The sequence below is a fragment of the Eretmochelys imbricata genome, chromosome 14 (genome assembly GCF_965152235.1).
Source record: "Eretmochelys imbricata isolate rEreImb1 chromosome 14, rEreImb1.hap1, whole genome shotgun sequence".
In the NCBI taxonomy this organism is placed as follows: Eukaryota; Metazoa; Chordata; order Testudines; family Cheloniidae; genus Eretmochelys; species Eretmochelys imbricata.
In genome coordinates, this window is record NC_135585.1 from 31769151 (window position 1) to 31788621 (window position 19471).

At 50.2% G+C, this 19471-nt stretch overlaps 1 protein-coding gene and 1 long non-coding RNA gene across 2 annotated transcripts in view; both read left to right on the plus strand.

Moving 5' to 3' along the window:
• LOC144275017 (uncharacterized) overlaps positions 1 to 16277 on the plus strand; it is a 37782-nt gene extending 21505 nt beyond the window's left edge. Inside the window, exons 6-9 of the mRNA XM_077834092.1 lie at positions 6387 to 6731; positions 7048 to 7413; positions 7950 to 8112; positions 12651 to 16277. Coding sequence (XP_077690218.1) covers positions 6387 to 6731; positions 7048 to 7413; positions 7950 to 8112; positions 12651 to 13672 — 1896 coding nt within the window. The 3' untranslated portion in view covers positions 13673 to 16277. The remainder of the gene's footprint in view (positions 1 to 6386; positions 6732 to 7047; positions 7414 to 7949; positions 8113 to 12650) is intronic.
• LOC144275217 (uncharacterized) lies at positions 8824 to 12531 on the plus strand. The gene is made up of 3 exons (XR_013348000.1): positions 8824 to 9093; positions 9764 to 9850; positions 12143 to 12531. It is a non-coding gene; the product is annotated as an uncharacterized LOC144275217 (long non-coding RNA).
• Positions 16278 to 19471: the final 3194 nt, after the last annotated feature.

Sequence of the window (19471 nt, forward strand, 5' to 3'; positions counted from 1 at the left end):
CCCATCTCCACCCAGGTTGGGAGGTAAAGCTCCACAGATAAACTTTCAAACTCTGGGGCTGCCCTGACCAGGGACAGAGACTTTTGGGTCATTGGACTTTTGGGAGTTTGGGTGATTTGGGGTTGCTGGACTCAAGAACCAAAGGGAAAAGGGCATGCCCCAATTTGCTTGGGGTGGGGTTTTTTTGCTCATGGGTTGTGTTATGAATCCTGTTGGTGGTGTTTCCCCAACATAATGCCACATTGTTTCTCTCTGTTATTAAAAGGCTTTTTGCTACACTCAGACTATGTGCTTGCGAGAGGGGAAGTATTGCCTCTTGGAGGCGCCCAGCGGGGGTGGTATATATTTGTCCCAGGTCACTGGGTGGGGGCTCGAGCTGGTTTGCATTGTGTTATTGGAATGGATCCCCTATTGAACCCGGCCCTTGTTGCTGCCAACTCTGACGGGCAGAAGGGTTACATATATATACAGAAAAACCCTGTTTAGCTGAGCCTCTATTATCTGGTTCTCCGTATTAACCAAGCCACCAGCTGCCTGGGGCTCAAGCTGACCACCTGAGGCCCAGCTGTCTGGGGCTGACCACTCAAGCCAAACTTACCCGGAGGCTGACTGCCCGAGCCGCAGCTGCTGTCAGTTCTGGGTGACTGGTGTTTCGGTTAATATGGGTAGCTGATAATGGAGGTTCTACTGTATGTCAGTAAAACATTGTGTTCAACTGAGACCCATATATATATTGTGGCTAGGGAAATGGAAGGTCAACATTTCATTTTAATTGCAGAAAAATGTAGTTTTTTTTAATCAAAGAATTTTGGGGGTTTTATCATGGAAAACTAGGATCCCCGATTACCAGACACTGAGACTTTTCCCCTCTGGTTTGTATCCCCAGATACCAGCATATTTTGGCATACACACTCCACACAGTTTACACATCAGACACCTGCTTAGGATAAAAATAAATGAAAAGTTTATGTAATAGAAAAATCACAGATTCAAAGATGAAACAGTCGGGGTAAGCAAATGTATACCAGTTACGCAGAAATTAAACATCAAGATGCAACCTTTATACTTCCATATTCAATAAAGTCCCTTTTCTCAGACAAGTTACTTATTGTTTTTGAATAATTTCCCACTGGACCTAGGGTTACCAACTTTCTAATTGCAGAAAAGCAAACACCCTTGCCCCGTCCCCTGTCCCCATTCCCTGAGGCCCTGCTTCTTCCCCACCCCTTTTCTGAGGCCCCGCCCCCACTCACTCCATCCCCCCATCCCTCCATCGCTTGTTCTCCCCCATCCTTGCTCATTCTCTCATTTTCACTGGGCTGGGGCAGGGTGTTGGGGTGCGGGAGGGGGTGAGGACTCCGGGTGGGGGTGCGGGCTTTAGGGTGGGGCTGGGGGTGAGGGGTTTGGGGTGCAGGAGGGGGCTCTGGGCTGGGACAGGGGGGTGGGGCATGAAATAGGGTTCGGGGTGTAGGCTCCAGGCAGCGCTGACCTTAAGCAGCTCCTAGGCGGAGGGGCAGCCAGGGGGCTCCTCAGGATGCCCCCGCCTGCATTTGCTGCCCCTGCAGCTCCCGTTTGCCATGGTTCCTGTCCAATGGGAACTGTGGAGCTGCAGCTTGGGGTAATGCCTGCAGGCAGGGGCAGCACACGGAGCCCCCCCTGGCCGCCCCTCCACCTAGGAGCAAGAGGTACATGCCAGCCGATTCCCGGGAGCCATGTGGAGCCAGGCATGGAGCCTGCCCGCCCACTGTGCTACCAACTGGACTTTTAACAGCCCAGTCAGCTCTGCTGACCGGAGCCACCAGAGTCCCTTTTTGACCCTGTGTTACAGTAAAAAATCAGACACCTGGCAACCCTAACTGTACCCCATAGTTATGTGGGGGGAATCCAGCATTCACAGACAACCTCCCACCATGAGACTGCCCTCCAGTTTCTGGATGAAAATCTCAGGCTATGTCTAAGTTTAAAATGCTGCAGCGGCACAGAGGGGTTCTCCCGTCACTGGAGTTAATCCACCTCCCCAAGAGACAGTAGTTAGGTTAATGGAAGAATTCTTCCATCACCCTAGCGCTGTCTACACCAGGGATTAGGTCAGCTTAACTAAGACTTTGTCTACACTACAGTTTTGCTGACAGAAGTAGCATTGTAGTGTGGACACCTCCGCTGTTTTGTTGCCAAAAGCTCAGACCCCATAGCTATGCCAATGTACATTTTTGGTGTAGACCAGTGGTTCTCAAACTTTTGTACTGGTGACCCCTTTCACATAGCAAGCCTCTTGAGCGTGACCCTCCCCAATAAATTAAAAACACTTTTTTATATATTTAACACCATTATAAATGCTAGAGGCAAAGTGGGGCTTGGGGTGGAGGCTGACAGCTCATGACCCCCCATGTAATAACCTTGTAACCCACTGAGGGGTCCCGACCCCCAGTTTGAGAACCTCTGGTGTAGACCAGCCCTCAGTTTTTAAAAGCTTTTGCCTTTTCTTTTACCTCCTGGCATGGTGACTCATGGCTATTCAGAGAGGGGAACTTCTAGCCTGTGTCTTCCTATTAACTCTAATGGTCCATCCTTGTCTTTTTCCTGGCTGGATAAGGGATGGGCACTTGGAATTGCTTTTGTGTGAATAACGGGCTTGGGAGGTGCCCCTGACTCCTCCCTGCCCTGTTCTGACGCGGAGCTGAAGTATATGAGCATAAGTTTTCTCTATGCATAAATACATACAGTCATAATCATTGTCGGGAGACAGAGCTCATAATGCCTATCAAGTTCAGAACATTACACGCGCTCATAAAAGACCTTACTCAATCCATGTGTATAACACAGTGACATAGTATACAATCAATTAATGTAAGTGTTCAGTTTAACCCTTTTCTTCGCCCCTTGGGGTATCTGGACTCTGATTGTCACAGAGGGCATGCAGATAAATTCTGGAGTGCAAGTCTGTGGAGATAATGCAATACAGGTAATGGAACTTCCTTGTGTCTGCTTATTATGACACTGAACTGTTCCCACTATTACCAGCTCCAGAAGGTAGAGTTGTATTGTGGGGATGACTTATACCATGTACAAGTATTCCCATTGATATCATTATCATGTATAGGTAGCTAACTGCAAATATTTAAATTTAGTAGAAATTACAGGAGAAATTTGCCTTCGGGAGGTACTTCAGATAAGACAGGACAAGGTCCTTAGTCAATATTTGGGAAGTAAGTTCTATCACGAGTGATGATGTGAAAAAGCACTAATGGTTTGTCTACGTGGGAAAGTTTGGTTTGAGCTAATATGTGCAGTGTTGCCAACGCTCATGATTTTGTCATGAGTGTCATGGTAATTATTGTTTTCCTTAAAGTCCCAGCTCCTGGAGTCAAGTGGAAATGCGATGATTTCAGCCTTCATTCTGAAAGAAAAATTAAGTTTCTACCCCTAGTGGCTGTGGAGAAAGCTTCAAAATGTGACCCCAGTGCAACCTAATGGCTCAAAAAGCAGAAGGCAAATAAAAAGAACCCCAAATCTAGTATTTTTACGTGATCTCATGATCTTTAAAGCCAATCTCATGATTTTTGAACATTTGGGGTTGACAATACTGTGTGTGTGTTTAAACCAGTATAGTTATACCAATATAAGTCCCTATGGATGCTCATATTCTGGAACAAGGTCCTTTTTTTTATTTAACTAATGTCCTTTGAGAATGGCATTAAGACAACCAACCAACCAACCAACCAACCAACCAAAAAAGCCACTCATTCCAGAATAAGAGTATCCACATGGGGAATTTATCAGTATAGCTGGGACTGATTTCATTTAGTTGGTGTTGGTCCTGCTTTGAGCAGGGGGTTGGACTAGATGACCTCCTGAGGTCCCTTCCAACCCTAATATTCTATGATTCTATGACTGTATAACTGGTAAAACTCTCCAATGTAAACAATCTCCACACTGGAGAAAGAAGCAAAATAGTGATTGAGAAAGGCAGATGTCATTGGTGGATCAAAGGAAATGGAAGAAATGTTGATGGTAACCCAGGAAATCAGACAGCACTCAAGTCCCGTGACAACAAAAGATAAACTTGTGCTATAGGAAAAATACAAAGAACAAATCTGAAATAAAAGCAGTAAGTTACAAAACCACAGTCAGAACATAGGAAATGTTACAGTAAAAAACACCGTGAGGTGTGATTGCTTAGCTACAAGCGTCAGTGAATGATCATTTCCCCATCATAACGATACATTAAATAACACAATGAGATCCATCTGCACTATGTTTAACCAGATAAATGATAGAGAGCTAAGGACAATCAGAGTAATACAAATACCATTTTTAAAATAAGTCAGTGGAGTGGAATTCCACTTCCAGTGGATTACAGGAAAGGAAGCACCCATCAGAAACTGATCAATGGCTCCATATCTAGTTGGCAGCCGGTATCAAGTGGAGTACCCCAAGGGTCGGTCCTCAGGCCGGTTTTGTTCAATATCTTCTTTAATGATCTGGAGGATGGTGTGGATTGCACCCTCAGCAAGTTTGCAGATGACACTAAACTGGGAGGAGTGGTAGATATGCTGGAGGATAGGGATAGGATACAGAGGGCCCTAGACAAATTAGAGGATGGGGCCAAAAGAAATCTGATGAGGCTCAACAAGAACAAGTGCAGAGTCCTGCACTTAGGAAAGAAGAATCCCATGCACTGCTACAGACTAGGGACCAAATGGCTCGGCAGAAGTTCTGCAGAAAAGGACCTAGGGGTTACAGTGGATGAGAAGCTGGATATGAGTCAACAGGGTGCCCTTGTTGCCAAGAAGGCCAATGGCATTTTGGGATGTATAAGTAGGGGCATTGCCAGCAGATTGAGGGACATGATCGTTCCCCTCTATTCGACATTGGTGAGGCCTCATCCGGAGTACTGTGTCCAGTTTCGGGCCCCACACTACAAGAAGGATGTGGAAAAATTGGAAAACGTCCAGCGGAGGGCAACAAAAATGATTAGGGGACTGGAACACATGACTTATGAGGAGAGGCTGCGGGAATTGGGATTGTTTAGTCTGCGGAAGAGAAGAATGAGGGGGGATTTGATAGCTGCTTTCAACTCCCTGAAAGGGGGTTCCAAAGAGGATGGATCTAGACTGTTCTCAGTGGTACCAGATGACAGAAGAAGGAGCAATGGTCTCAAGTTGCAGTGGGGGAGGTTTAGGTTGGATATTAGGAAAAACTTTTTCATTAGGAGGGTGGTGAAACACTGGAATGGGTTACCTAGGGAGGTGGTGGAATCTCCTTCCTTAGAAGTTTTTAAGGTCAGGCTTCACAAAGCCCTGGCTGGGATGATTTAGTTGGGGATTGGTCCTGCTTTGAGCAGGGGGTTGGACTAGATGACCTCCTGAGGTTCCTTCCAACCCTGATATTCTATGATCCTATGAAAGTCACAAGAGCAGCTCCAGCCAATTTCTGAGCTGCTATAAGGCCCAGAGCAGGCATGTCACATTCACATAACTTGCCAAAAAAACCAAACAAATCAAACCCACCCCTCTTTTAAACACCAAAAATATACATGAAAATGATGACAAATTTTACCTACACTGTTCCTTTAACACCATAGCCCAGGGTGGCTGAGATGAACCCTCCTGGGAGAAACACAAGCCCCTCTGCCTGCCCCCCACAACCAGTGGTGGATTAGCCACTGGGCCAACGGGGCCTGCGCCCAGGGAACATGGCCAATTGAGGGTCCTGGAAAAATGGGCACCCCCACACCCCAACCTGCTCTGCCTGCCCGGTGCTCCTCCTGGGGAGCAAGGTTGGGCTGGAGGGGCTTGCCCAGCTCCACCCAGCACTCCTTCCGGGGAGTCGGGGAAGCCCCTGTGCCTGGATTCTGCTCCCCGGCAGGAGTGCCTGGCAGGTGGGGCAGGGCAAGCCCCTGCACCCCAACCCTATTTCACCCAGCAAGAGCTCCAGGGGTGGGGGTGGGGACAGCAAGCAGAGGGGTGGGGAGGGGACCCCACTTGCTCTGACTCAGGGCCTCACAAAACCGTAATCCGCCTTTGCCCACAATTTATGTCGGCTGCCACTGCAGATGGCACATCTCATGTGTGGCAACTTTCCCCCCCTCTGCACCTCCTTATCCCAGGGTGGTTTCCTCCTTTACCCCACCTACCCACCCACCCCTCCTCTTAGAGCAGGGAGCAGATTCCCATGGCCAGAGAGGGCAGCAGCCTGAGCAAATGTGACTTTTCCAGATCTCCGAGGGGGAAAGGATCAAATTTCCCCCGGGGGAGGGCTGGGAAGAGCTGAAGTGAAACATGGATGTTAATTTGCAGCCTGCCAGGCCTGAAGGCAGATGGGGAGGTTCCTAACGGGGCTTTAGTATATTTCACACCCTCAACTTCCTTCATGTGATCTGAGAGGTGTGTGAGGGATGCAGCACCACCATTCGCTCGGTCGAAGGGGAGACCGCCGAGATCCCGATCCGGAGCGGAGTTAAGCGGGGCTGTCCCCTCAGCCCCATCATCTTTAACCTCACCATGGAGCTGTTGCTGCAAGCGATCTCCAATGGCACAGATGGCTTCAACCTCCACGGTGAGAGGGTGAGCGTCCTGGCTTACGCAGGTGACCTGGTCCTAACTGCGGATGACCCCAAGAGTCTCCAAGGTATGCTAAATGCCACCAGTCGAACTGCCAACTGGATGGGGCTCCGCTTCAATGCAAAGAAGTGCGCAACTCTCCACATCGATGGCAGCAAAAGGGACTCGGTGCAGACGATGAGGTTCCAGATCTAGGGCGAGTCTGTCATTCCCCTGGCAGAGCGGCAGCCATACCAGCACCTCCGCACGCCAACGGGTTTCCATGTCCGGCAGACACCCGAGGACACCATCCAGGAGATCTTGCAGGACGCCACCAGATCGACTCCTCCCTGCTGGCACCGTGGCAGAAGATAAATGCCCTGAACACTTTCCTGATCCCCCGCATCTCGTTCGTCCTAAGGGGATCTGCCGTGGGAAGGTGCCCCTCAACAAGGCAGACAAGATCATCTGGCAGCTGGTGAAGAAGTGGCTGTTCCTTTCCCAGAGAGCCAGCAACGAGCTAGTCTACTTTGCCCACAGGCATGACTGTGCCAACGTCTCCCACATGGGCGACCTGTGCGATATTGTGGTGATCACCCATGCCTTCCGCCTGCTGACGTGTCCTGACGCTATGGTGAGGAACATCGCAGCGAATGCCCTCCATGACATGACAAAGAAGCGGATCGGCAGAGCCCCCTCCAACCAAGATATTGCCACCTTCCTGAACAGCTCCCTGGATGATGAATTCAGACGGGATGGGCGCAACATCGCTTCATTGTGGTCCCACGCTCGCAATGCCATGCGTCACCTGGGGAAGCGCATCGGCTGCTGCTGGGACTGGTGCGAGGAGCGCCAGGAGCTGGGAGTCCTGGTGCCACAGATCAGATCCGACGACAACACCATCATCACCCCGAGCACCAGGGGCATGCTGGAGAGGACCCTGAAGGCAGCCATCCACTCACTGTACATGGAAACAGTGAAGCGTAAACCGGACCAGGGTAAAGCCTTCAACTGACCAGCAAGTGGGATGCCAGCAACCACTTCCTCACCAGGGGCGGCTTCACCCATTTCACCGACTGGCGGTTCATCCACCGTGCCCGGCTCAACTGTGTCCCGCTCAACGGAGCCGCCTGCCACAGGAACCGAGACAAACGTTGCAGGAAGTGCGGCTACTCCAACGAGACCCTGCCCCACGTCCTGTGCAGCTGCAAGCCCCACTCCAGAGCCTGGCAGCTACACCACAATGCCATCCAGAACCGCCTCGTGAAAGCCATCGCACTGCACCTGGGGGAGGTCGCTGTGAACTGTGCCATCCCCAGAACCAAAAGCCAGCTGCAACCTGATGTGTTCATCACCAATGAGGCCCAGAAAAAGATCATCCTCGTCAACATCACGGTCTCCTTTGAGAACGGGATCCTGGCCTTCCGCGAAGCCCAAGCTCGTAAGCTGGAAAAATACGCCCCCCTTGCCTACACCCTGAGAACAAACGGCTGCAAGGTGCAGATGGATGCCCTGATTGTTGGAGCCCTGGGTGCCTGGGACCCCTGCAACGAGTGTGTGCTGGAGACCTGTGGGACTGGTCAAAGCTATGCACGGCTATGCAGTGCCTCATGGTCTCAGACACCATCCGATGGTCCAAGGACATCTACATCGAACACATCACCGGCCACCAACAGTACCAGGAGGGGTGAGCCGGAGCAACATCGTGCATCAACTATGAGAAAGGGGCCGAGAGACTTTTTCCATATGAACTGAAACCATAAACTCACTGAACATTAATCCTCACCAAATGAGGGTAAATCCATCCTCATCATCGTATCCACTCATTGTACTCCACGCCTGACCAGAGCCGTTATATGAACAACATACCCTCCTATCTCAACGTCTGTACTTTGACCCGTTAACCTTTTACCCCTAATCGGGGATATTGCAGATTATATATTCCTTACGCCACCCGATCCTAAATCCTAAACGGAACTTCGCACCGCCTGATAATCGGTATGTTATTCCTTGATAACCAGAAACTTCTATGCTTAAACTCTGTACCATTTTTTTAAATTTTAACATCATCTTAATAAAATTATTAAATCTATTTCACACCCTCATTTCCCCCCGCCCCCTCTTTCCCTGCGAAGAGATGCTCTAGGCTTTGGTTACAGCTGGTCCCGAAGGAAGGCTGCTGCCGCCCGGGTTGGTATCCACGGGCACAGGAAACGGCTGGCTCAGCTGAGAGCGGTTGCATCCGGTGCTGGCAGCAGCGAGAGTTTAGGGCTGCCAGAGGCTGCCACAATCCCAGAGATCGCAGCAGAAGACAAGACAGTGCGCGGCTCCTGACCGGTCAGTGATCACCGCTGCTGGAAGAAGCTGCGCCTGCTACCTCCATTGTGAGACAGGCTGAGCCGCTGCCGCTGCCCAGCGGGGTCTGTGCGGGGAGAGCCCTTCCCCAGCGCCCCTCGCGGCCCAGCCAGGGGGACTTTCTGCGGGGGCTGGAACCAGCCCCTGGGGCAGCCCCGGCCTCTGCCGACACCAGCCCCTGAGCCGGAGCCTGCAGGTGAGGGGAGAGACCCGGGGAAAGGGCCGGGGGGGGAAAGTGACTCTGCACCAACGGCCCCTCCTCGCCCCAGCTCTGCTCCGGGGCGGGGGTCTGCGAGTCCCGGAGCTGCTGCCCTCCCTGACCCCCCCAGGCTCTGCCCCCCGAGCGCCTGCAGGAGCCGAGCCAGCGCCGGGAGAGCGAACGGCCCGGCCGGGCCAGGGACCGAGTCTCCCAGCCCGAGGGGAGGGGCGGGGGCAGGAGGGAGACGGGGCAGAGACTGGCAGGGGCAGCAGGAGCAATCAGTGGGGAGGGAGGTTCCCGGCTCCCAGCCCTGCCCAGCCCCGTTCCCTGCAGCACCCCGGGCAGATTGACTTCCCTGGGGAGAAGGGGGGGAGCAGGGAGAGGAAAAGCCAGTTCCTGCCTCTGCCTGACCTCAGCGCTGCTGGGGGGATCCCCTAGAGCGGCTCCTTTGGTTGGGTTCCTTTCTAGCATTTGGGGAAAGTCTTTATGGGTTTAGAGAGCCAAGGTGGGGGAGGGGATATCTTTTATTGGACCAACTTCTGTTGGGGAGAGAGAAGAGCTGGAGCTGCACAGGGCTCTTCTTCAGGTCTGGGGCCAGGTCTGTACTGTGGGGAAGTCACCAGACATTTTTCCAGCATTGCGGTCAAGTCTCTTCTTTTGTATACAGCTTGGCTAAGAGTGCTCCCCAGAGACGAGCTTGCCAGGACCCTGAGATAACTGTAGCTGGACCAAGCTCAGACGGAGAAAAAGAAAGGTACATGGGACCGTCTGCAAGGGCTCTGGGGGCTGTTGTGAGTGTGGAATGGGTGGGGGATGGCACGGGGGTGCCTGCGTGGTAGGAAGAGACAGATTGGACTCACAGGGTGTGTCTACACACACAAAAAATGCCTGCAGCAGTGAGTCTGAGAGCCTGTGACAACCTACTGGGGCTCACACTCCAGGGCTCCCCATGGTGTAGACATTCAGGCTCGGGCTGAGACCCTCCCCTCTCACCAGGTTTCAGAGCATGGGCTCTAGTCTGAGTTGGAATGTCTACACTGCTATATTTAGCCTCATAGCACAGTTGACATAGGCTCTGAGACTGGCTGCTGCAGGGGGGTCTTTTGCTTTGTGGACATCCTGGCTGACACAGTATGAGGGTGGATACAGGGAAGTGGCTGGAGAGGGGGTGATGGGACAGGGAGGTGTTACATGGCTTCTATCCCCTGTTCCACAACAGGGCCCATCTCTTTCCCCCTTTATACAGCAACATAGCTAGGGGTGGAAGACTTGCATATTTATTGATAAATGTCAGTAAACATCTATTTCACAGACACAAACCAATGAAAAAATATTTCCCTCAATAATACTCAAAATTTACAAATAGCCAAAGTAAGAAAAATGCAGTTTGAAAACTTATTAGAGTGAAAAATCCAGTGACGTAGCCTTTTGAATTAGGCTCGTTACAAACAGACTAGTGAATGTACAGTAAAACAAGGCTTGATTAGTTGATTGAAGGATATTTACTATGTCTGTTCTGACATGTGATGCTGACAATCTAGCGGTTTTGAAAGCTTTACATTTTGGAATCTGAATATCTGCTGTCTTTAAATAATTGCCTGACCACCTCCCCCCCCCCCATTTCATACCACTGCAAAAATGTAAATAGATAAAAATCTAAAAATGTGCTTTAAAATAAACATCAGTATTATCCATCAGAATTGTAACAAAATGAAAATTGAATGCGACTAACCCGAAATATAGCAGGCCGACAATTCTGCTGTAGTTAACATTAAGCGTCATTTTCTGTTTAATAGTGGACTATGGTAGAACCTCAGAGTTACAAACACCTCGGGAGCAGAAGTTGTTCGAAACTCTGAACAAAACATTGTGGTTGTGCTTTCAAAAGTTTACAACTGAACATTGACTTTAATACAGTTTTGAAACTTTACTATGCAAAAGAAAAATGCTGCTTTCCCTTTATTTTTTTAGTAATTTACATTTAACACAGCACTGTATTGTATTTCCCTTTTTTTTTGGTCTCTGCTGCTGTCTGATTGTGTGCTTCCAGTTCCAGATGAGGTGTGTGGTTGACTGGTCTATTCATAACTCTGCTGTTCATAACTCTGAGGCTCTACTATATTCTGAGAGCGATACAATCAATCTGCAGATTGTCTTAACATTTTCTGAGCCTCATACGGGTACTGGGGTAGTGATAATGTTCAAATCTGGGATCATTTGAGCAAGGATTTCCTGAGTAACCCCCCCTGAAAAAGCAATATTTTACTGAAAAACCCCCCAAGTCTCATTCAGCTACCATGTTTCTTTGCACACCTAGGGCACTAACCCCTCCTCAAATTGATCTCAGTCACCTGGGGTTTATCTCAGCTCGCACATGGCACCTAGTGCCCTTTCAGGAAAGCCATATTGAAAAAGTTATTAACATTAGAGTCTGAAACTTCAGGTCAGCATGTGCCAAAGTGAGGCACTTAGCAGAGTGAAATTCACATGTGCAGCAAGATCTGGGCACGGTTGAAGCCAGAGGCTTTCCAGGCAGTGACGGGGGTATACTGTGGTTATGGACCCTGACCCATGCAGTGTGTGTTTGAACCCTGCCTTAGGTAGTTTTCAAGACAGCGTGACCTGTGCTCCTTGCATTCTACATGGGCTTCTTTTGGAAACTGTTTCCTGAGACCAAACTTTCTGGTTTAAGAGCAATATTAAAGTAGGAGGGAATGGGGCAGATGGGGTGTATGTACTTCGCTGTGTTTCTAAACCAAGGTGCACAGATTTTGCGTGTCCCTCTCTTCCCAGGATTGGGTCCATGCCAGGATAGGGCTTTGGTCTTGGCAGGTTCAGAAAGGTGTAAGAGGTGGCACAACTTCCATGCCAGAGTCAGAACATCCCCAGTGTGTGGCGCTCCCTAAATTGTCTACAGTGGGACCCGCCCATCTCTCAGGAACCATCTGACCCCACTAAGGGTCTCCAGGAATATTTTCCCACCCACTTGAGACATCTGTAAATGATGCTGTCTCCAACTAACTGGTCTCACCTGTTTCTCTTTCAGTGGAGCAGATTTTTCCAGTTTCCCAAAGGTAATGTGATTTCCTATCTGGAACCAGAGGCAGAGCTGTGAATCTCAAATCTCCAGGGCTTTGAGGAAAGGGAGATCCTTAAAACATGAACACAGGTGAGGAGTTGGTGAAATGGATGCAGAAATTATCGGTCACTGGAGTGAGTGGCTGGGATTCCCATAAAGGCTTTGTGCACGCCCCAGTATTCTGCCTCATCTCACCCAAGTCCTCAGCAGGTATCGTATCCTCACAGCAGGTATTGCTTATGGCTTCCCATCCACCCTGAGGCCAGGCAGTCGCTCCCTTGCCATTAAGTGTTCAGATTGGCTGTGGAGGCAAAATTGGTCCCCTCCACTCTTCTGGCGAGGGATTTGGCTCCTGATTTTTCAGTCTCCCCAGCAGTTATTTTGGTTTGTTCCCCCCTTTCCCATTCCCCTTTTTGAGGGTTCCTTTCTACATGGCAGAGGGAACATTTCATGTCTGGATTCTCTTTCCCAGCAGGTGATGGGACGGTGGGTGAGAAACAGGAGGAGAATCCACAGCAGGAAGGTCCTGAGCAAGTGGAACCATGTGGGACAGTATCGGGAAAATCCAAAGGGACTGTTTCCTTGAGTCCTGAGCAAGAAGAAGGCGGTGAGGCTCAGCGCAGGTCAGAGAGGCAGAAGAGCAACCAGCAAAGGAAGAGAAAGGATGAATCTACTTGCCAAGGGAGAAGTTTGGAGGATCCTAGTGAAATCATGGTCCAACCACGAGTCCACACGAAAGAGAAACTGTATAACTGCCCAGAGTGTGGGAAAAGCTTCGCTCAGATATCAAATCTCCTGGTACATCAGAGAATCCACACGAGAGAGAGACCCTATAAATGCCCTGACTGCGGGGAAAGCTTCACGCTGAACTCAGACATTATTTCCCATCGCTCAGTCCACACAGGAGACAGGCCCTATAGCTGCCTTGAGTGTGGAAAATGCTTTGCTAATTTCTCATCCCTTATTTCACATAGACGAATCCACACAGGGGAGAGACCCTATACGTGCCCCGACTGCGGGAAGAGCTTCAAGCGGAGCTCAGACCTTAGTAAACACCGGAGACTCCACACAGGAGAGACGCCCTATAAATGCCCCGAGTGCGGGAAAAGCTTCACTCAGAGCTCAAACCTGGTTTCGCACCAGAGAATCCACACAGGAGAGACACCCTATAAATGCCCTGACTGTGGGAAAAGCTTTAAACAAAGATTCAGCCTCATCGTACATCAAAGAATCCACATTGGAGAGAGATCCTATAAATGCCCCGACTGCGGGAAAAGGTTTAGTAACAGCTCCCAACTTATTAGACATCGACGAATCCACACAGGAGAGAAGCCCTATAACTGCTCTGAATGTGGGAAAAGCTTCAGTCAGAGCTGGGGAGTCCTTAGACATCAGAGAATCCATTCAGCAGAGACACCCTATAAATGTTCTGTCTGTGGGAAAAGCTACAAGGGGAAGGATTCGCTGAAGTCCCACCAGAAAGTTCACACAGCATAGGTTTTGGGAGCTCTTCCTGTGAGGCAATGGATCTCAGCGCTCTGGAAGCATGTTTCATCTGAGGATGGTCTGGGCAGGGGAAGCAGACTGGTGGCTGGTCTGGGTTTCAGTGGAGGGTGGTCGGTGAGGGGAAGGGGAGGAAGAAACACTGGGTACTTGGTAGATGGGTCATTTCAGGGTCTGGGGGGAGCAGGTGTATCAGTGGGGATACATTTCTGTGCGAGGGGCCCTGCAGGACTGTAGTTTATAGAATCATAGGACTGGAAGTGACCTCAAGAAGTCATTTAGTCCAGTCCCCTGCACTCATGGCAGTACCAAGTATTATCTCTAAACCATCCCTGACAGGTGTTTGGAGATCTTTAAGAACAGGTTAGACAGTAATGGAGATTTCACAACCTTCCGAGGCAATTTAGTCCAATGCTTAACCACCCTGACAGTTAGGAAGTTTTTCCTAATGTCCAACCTAAACCTCCCTTGCTGCAATTTAAGCCCAATTGCTTCGTGTCCCATCCTCAGAGGTTAAGAAGAACAATTTTTCTCCCTCCTCCTTGTAACAACCTTTTAAGCTTGAAACCTGTTCTCATGTCCCTTCTCAGTCTTTTCTTTTCCAAACTAAACAAACCCAATGTTTTCAGTCTTCCCTCATAGGTCATGTTTTCTAGACCTTTAATCATTTTTGTTGCTTTTCTCTGGACTTTCTTGAATTTGTCCACATCTTTCCTGAAATGTGGCGCCCAGTTGGGGCCTAATCAGCATGGAATAGAGGGGAAGAATTACTTCTTGTGTCCTGCTTACAACTGCTTACAATTAGTTATAAAACACCAAGAGCTGCTGATTTTAAGTGACAGGATGTCAGTGATGCTCAATTTATTTGACGTCTCTGCAGCTGCAGGGAGGCAGGGGACAGAGACCGGAGAACTCATAGGAATACATTCCCCAAAAGGATTTTGCTGTTTCGGTGTGGGCAGTATGGTGTAGTAGAGCAGGGGCTATTGGTTCTCTGGACTCCTGGGATCTAGTCTCAAATCTGAGTGGAGTGAGGGTAGAGAGCCTGGCAGTCAGGGCTCTTGGATTCAATACCCAATTCTCTAGTGTCCCCTTGTGCGACCTTGGTCCATTCACTTCCTTTCCTCTCTGTGGGTACGTTCCTCCCATCTCTACAATGGGGATAATAGCAGATGCCCGCCTCCGTGTGAAGGCGTCAGGGGTCGCTGATCATGGTGTGGTCAGTGGCTCAGGAGGATAGAGGTGCCAAGAGAGGGAAAATGTCATTATTATTGTTGTTATTATTATTATTATTACTGTATTGTATTATTCTCTGATACTCTCCTGTCCCTTCCCAGCTCTCTCTGTTGGGGAGACGGCTTTCCTGAGTTAGCTTGAGTCCCTTGTCCATGTTTCAGGCAGGGGATTATGCCTGAAATAGCTTCCTGGGAAGGGATTCTCCCCTCCTCTGTGGACAGAGGGTGGGAGAGATGGGGTCTCATGGGTCTGTTTCAAGTTTCATGGAGTCTTTATGTCTCTTTGATGTTTTTACCTCAGTAGGTTACTTTTTTGCCCAAATAAATGTCTAATAAAACATTCCTGGTCTGTCCTGGTCCCCCAGGAATTTCCATTTTTGGGCTCTAGGGCCAGGGGAAAAGTTCCCCAGACCTGTTCAGTTTCCTTCCTGAGGAGGAATCACTCCCCAGCCCTTCTGCTGACGTCTCTTGTGAGGGCTAAAGGTTTAATTTCAGGAGAGGGCCATGCAGCTGTCAGAGAACTCAGCTAATTTACCTTCTTCTTTGTGTTTCTGGACCATGTTGCAATTTGAAAAAAAACAAGCGAGTGCTGTGTACTTTGCATGGGTTTTATTAGAAAATATAATCAAGCAAATATGTAGATTAAACAAACATATAACTGAGGCTAAAACTATTCTAACTTCACTAAACGTAGACGGAGTTGATCATGGTATTGTTTCCGGGTTTTTTTGGATCATTGATTTCCAATTGAATTAATACCGCAGGTACTCAGATCCCGAGGCTGATGAAAGAAAGAATTGCTTTTAGTTAATCCTGCGGCAGGAGACCAAAGGAGATGCCTTTAGTCTAACACCCTCTATGACAGATGCAAGACCTTGGAAGTATGGAAACCTAAAAGACTATTGCAATGATATGTGCCATCGGCATTTTGTATCTCTAAATGTTATATGTACCTCTGGGAAGTAGGGATTATATGATTGCCCCATGGGGGAGGATAACTGAGCTTCTCCAAGAACTAAATCCAGTGGTGGTTAATTACTGAAGATCCCAGGGCAGTTAAACAGCCCAAGAGCAGCACCACTTCCTGGGATGAATTGCATAGACTGGCTCAAACCAGGTTCAAGAGGCCCAGGAGTCAAAGAAGGAGCATGTGGTATAAAGGGCCAGCCTGAGCTGATTGAAATACCTCATTATGAGTTAGTAGCCAAGAGGGCAAAACCCTGCTGGAAGGACTGGAAACCTAAGAGGGTCGCCCTGTGGAAGACGGCTGATAAGCTAGCATGCACGCAGACTGGTGGTTGTTTTATGATATGTGTTCTCTGTAATGTTTTTGTCCTAAAATAAATGTACCATGCTCCGTGAAAGCTGGCTGGTCACTGTAACCCTGAAAGCCCCTTCTGAAGTCCCCCAAAACCCGTTCTCACCCCATAACGTTCATGTTTAGCTCCCAACTGTCCCTTCCTCCCAGTGGCTGCAGTGGAGACAACTCAGGTAGGGGATTTTCAGGGGCCTGCTGCGGGGTTCATCCTGGAGCCAAATTTCCAGCCCCAGATTTGCCCAGGCCCAACAGGTAGGAATAGGGTTCAAAGTATTTACCCGACTCTCACTGCCAGAGGCGAATACCACAGATAAATGAAGAACCACCCAGCAAGACCCATGGTTGATGCCCATTCCCCACATACACCCTGGTATCATTTGTCTATCATGTGTTCCATGCATTTGGGAAGTTCATCTGCTTTAACAGTGCTGAGGTCCCAGTTAAGGAGCCTAATGTTTCTGGACAAACTATCAAAAGTAACAGCACCAAGAGCAACCAGACATATTTAGCTGTGACACCATAACCAATCAGCTGCAGGGATTTTCTGTGAAGGGGTCTGTGTCATCACTCACCTCCTGAAACATGCCATAGCCTCACATGGATATTTGGAAAATAGATACACCCAGCAGCATCAGCCGTGGCAGTAGAAAACGGGAGATCGGGAATGCTATCCCTGGCTCTGGGAAGACAGTGTGGTGTACTGGTTAGAGGTAGGTTCACAAAAGCACTTATCTGTGGAACACTCAATCTGTGGACAATCTGAAAGGCAGCCTGGCTGAGTTGCTAAAATTTAGCTCTAACAGATTGGTAATCTGGAGTAAAATCCTGGCTCCCTTGAAGCCGGTTTAAAAACTCCCATCAAGTTCAGTGGGGCCAGAATTTCATCAGTGGTGTCTATTGCCGTCTCTGTCTGAACAGACCTGGTGTGATCTTTCTGTTAATTTATTTGTAAAGTGAGCAGGTGACAGCTCATGCGTGTTATTAACTCAGGGGCTTCCTGTCTCTCTGCCTGTCCAGCACAGACAGGCTCTCTCTCCCCAACCCTTCTCACGGCGGGATGCACTGTGGAGGAGGGCCCTCGGATGAGAAGCTGGGCAGAGGATGCAGGAACAGTGCAGGGACTTACATGGAGTCATGGGGGTTATTGTTAAGAGGGACGAACACAGGGAGTGTGGCTGCAGGCGTCTGGGGAGGCAAGGCTGAAACCAGAAAGTCCAGAGGTGCCGGGGCTCTGAACTGCCCAGCCGAGAGGTGCCAGGGCTGTGAACTGCCCAGCCGAGAGGTGCCAGGGCTCAGAACTGCCCAGCCCAAAGGTGCCGGGGCTCTGAACTGCCCAGCCCAGAGGTGCTGGGTCTGTGAACTGCCCAGCCCAGAGGTGCCGGGGCTCTCAACTGCCCAGCCCAGAGGTGCCGGGGCTCTGAACTGCCCAGCCCAGAGGTGCCGGGGCTCTGAACTGCCCAGCCCAGAGGTGCTGGGTCATAGAATCATAGAATATCAGGGTTGGAAGGGACCTCAGGAGGTCATCTAGTCCAACCCCCTGCTCAAAAGCAGGACCCATACCCAATTAAATCATCCCAGCCAGGGCTTTGTCAAGCCTGACCTTAAAAACTTCTAAGGAAGGAGATTCCACCACCTCCCTAGGCAACGCATTCCAGTGTTTCACCACCCTCCTAGTGAAAAAATTTTTCCTAATATCCAACCTAAACCTCCCCCACTGCAACTTGAGACCATTACTCCTTGTCCTGTCCTCTTCCACCACTGAGAATAGTCTAGAACCATCCTCTCTGGAACTACCTCTCAGGTAGTTGAAAGCAGCTATCAAATCCCCCCTCATTTTTCTCTTCTGCAGACTAAACAATCCCAGTTCCCTCAGCCTCTCCTCATAACTCATGTGTTCCGGACCCCTAATCATTTTTGTTGCCCTTCGCTGGACTCTCTCCAATTTACCCACATCCTTCTTGTAGTGTGGGGCCCAAAACTGAACACAGTACTCCAGATGAGGCCTCACCAATGTCGAATAGAGGGGAACGATCACGTCCCTCGATCTGCTCGCTATGCCCCTACTTATACATCCCAAAATGCCATTGGCCTTCTTGGCAACAAGGGCACACTGCTGGCTCATATCCAGCTTCTCGTCCACTGTCACCCCTAGGTCCTTTTCCACAGAACTGCTGCCTAGCCATTCGGTCCCTAGTCTGTAGCTGTGCATTGGGTTCTTCCGTCCTAAGTGCAGGACCCTGCACTTATCCTTATTGAACCTCATCAGGTCTGTGAACTGCCCAGCCCAGAGGTGCCGGGGCTCTGAACTGCCAAGCCCAGAGGTGCCGGGGCTCTGAACTGCCCAGCCCAGAGGTGCCGGGGCTCAGCCCTGGCAAGCCCTGGGACAATTAAGCACTACACCTATTTCACCTTCTTGCCCCCTGCACAAATTCTGCGCATCTCTCCTCTCCCCCTTTAGCTCCCATGTATAGCAGGGAGCAGATTCTGAGAGCAGGTGAGGGCAGCAGGCTTCAGCAGATGTTACTAAGCATGCTCGGATTCCTGCACAGCTCTCCACCCCCACCCCTTGGGAGGATCTGATTGTTCTGAAGCCTGTGGGGGTGAGCAGGGGGATGTCGGGGGCTGTAGTTCTTGTCATACGCCACTTTCCCCCAGGGAACCCCTAATCTCTGCAGCCAGATGCTCTGGGTATTGCTTACAGCCTGTCCCACCCAGCCCCAGGGAGGGCTGCAGCCCGGCTTGGTATCAAGGGGCACAGGAAGGGGCTGGATCAGCTGAGAGCGGTGGGTTGTGTCTGGTGTTCGCAGTGGGGAGGCAGAAATATGGGCTTCTAGGTGCTTCTGCTTTGCAAATAATCATAATAATGAATAACTGTAATGACAGGGATGAGAGACCGCGGCTCCTGCATTGCAGCTGCTTCTAATCCGAGCTGTTTGAAGTTGTTGCCGCCTCCATTGTGAGCCTGGAGCGGGGGCTGAGCCGCTGCTGCTCCCTGGCGGGTCTGTGCTGGGAGAGACCTGCACTCATCACCCCCCCCCCCCGCCCCCAAGGGACTTTCTGCGGGGGCTGGAATCAGCCCCGGGGGCAGCCCCCGGCTCTGCCGCCACCAACCCCTGAGCCGGAGCCTGCAGGTAAGAACTGATCCAGCTGCGGGAGAGCGAGCGCCCCTGGAGTGGGACAATGGCGGGGGAGAGGGAGGAGACTAATGGGGGCGGTGTAGTGTAGGTTTCAGGGTAGCAG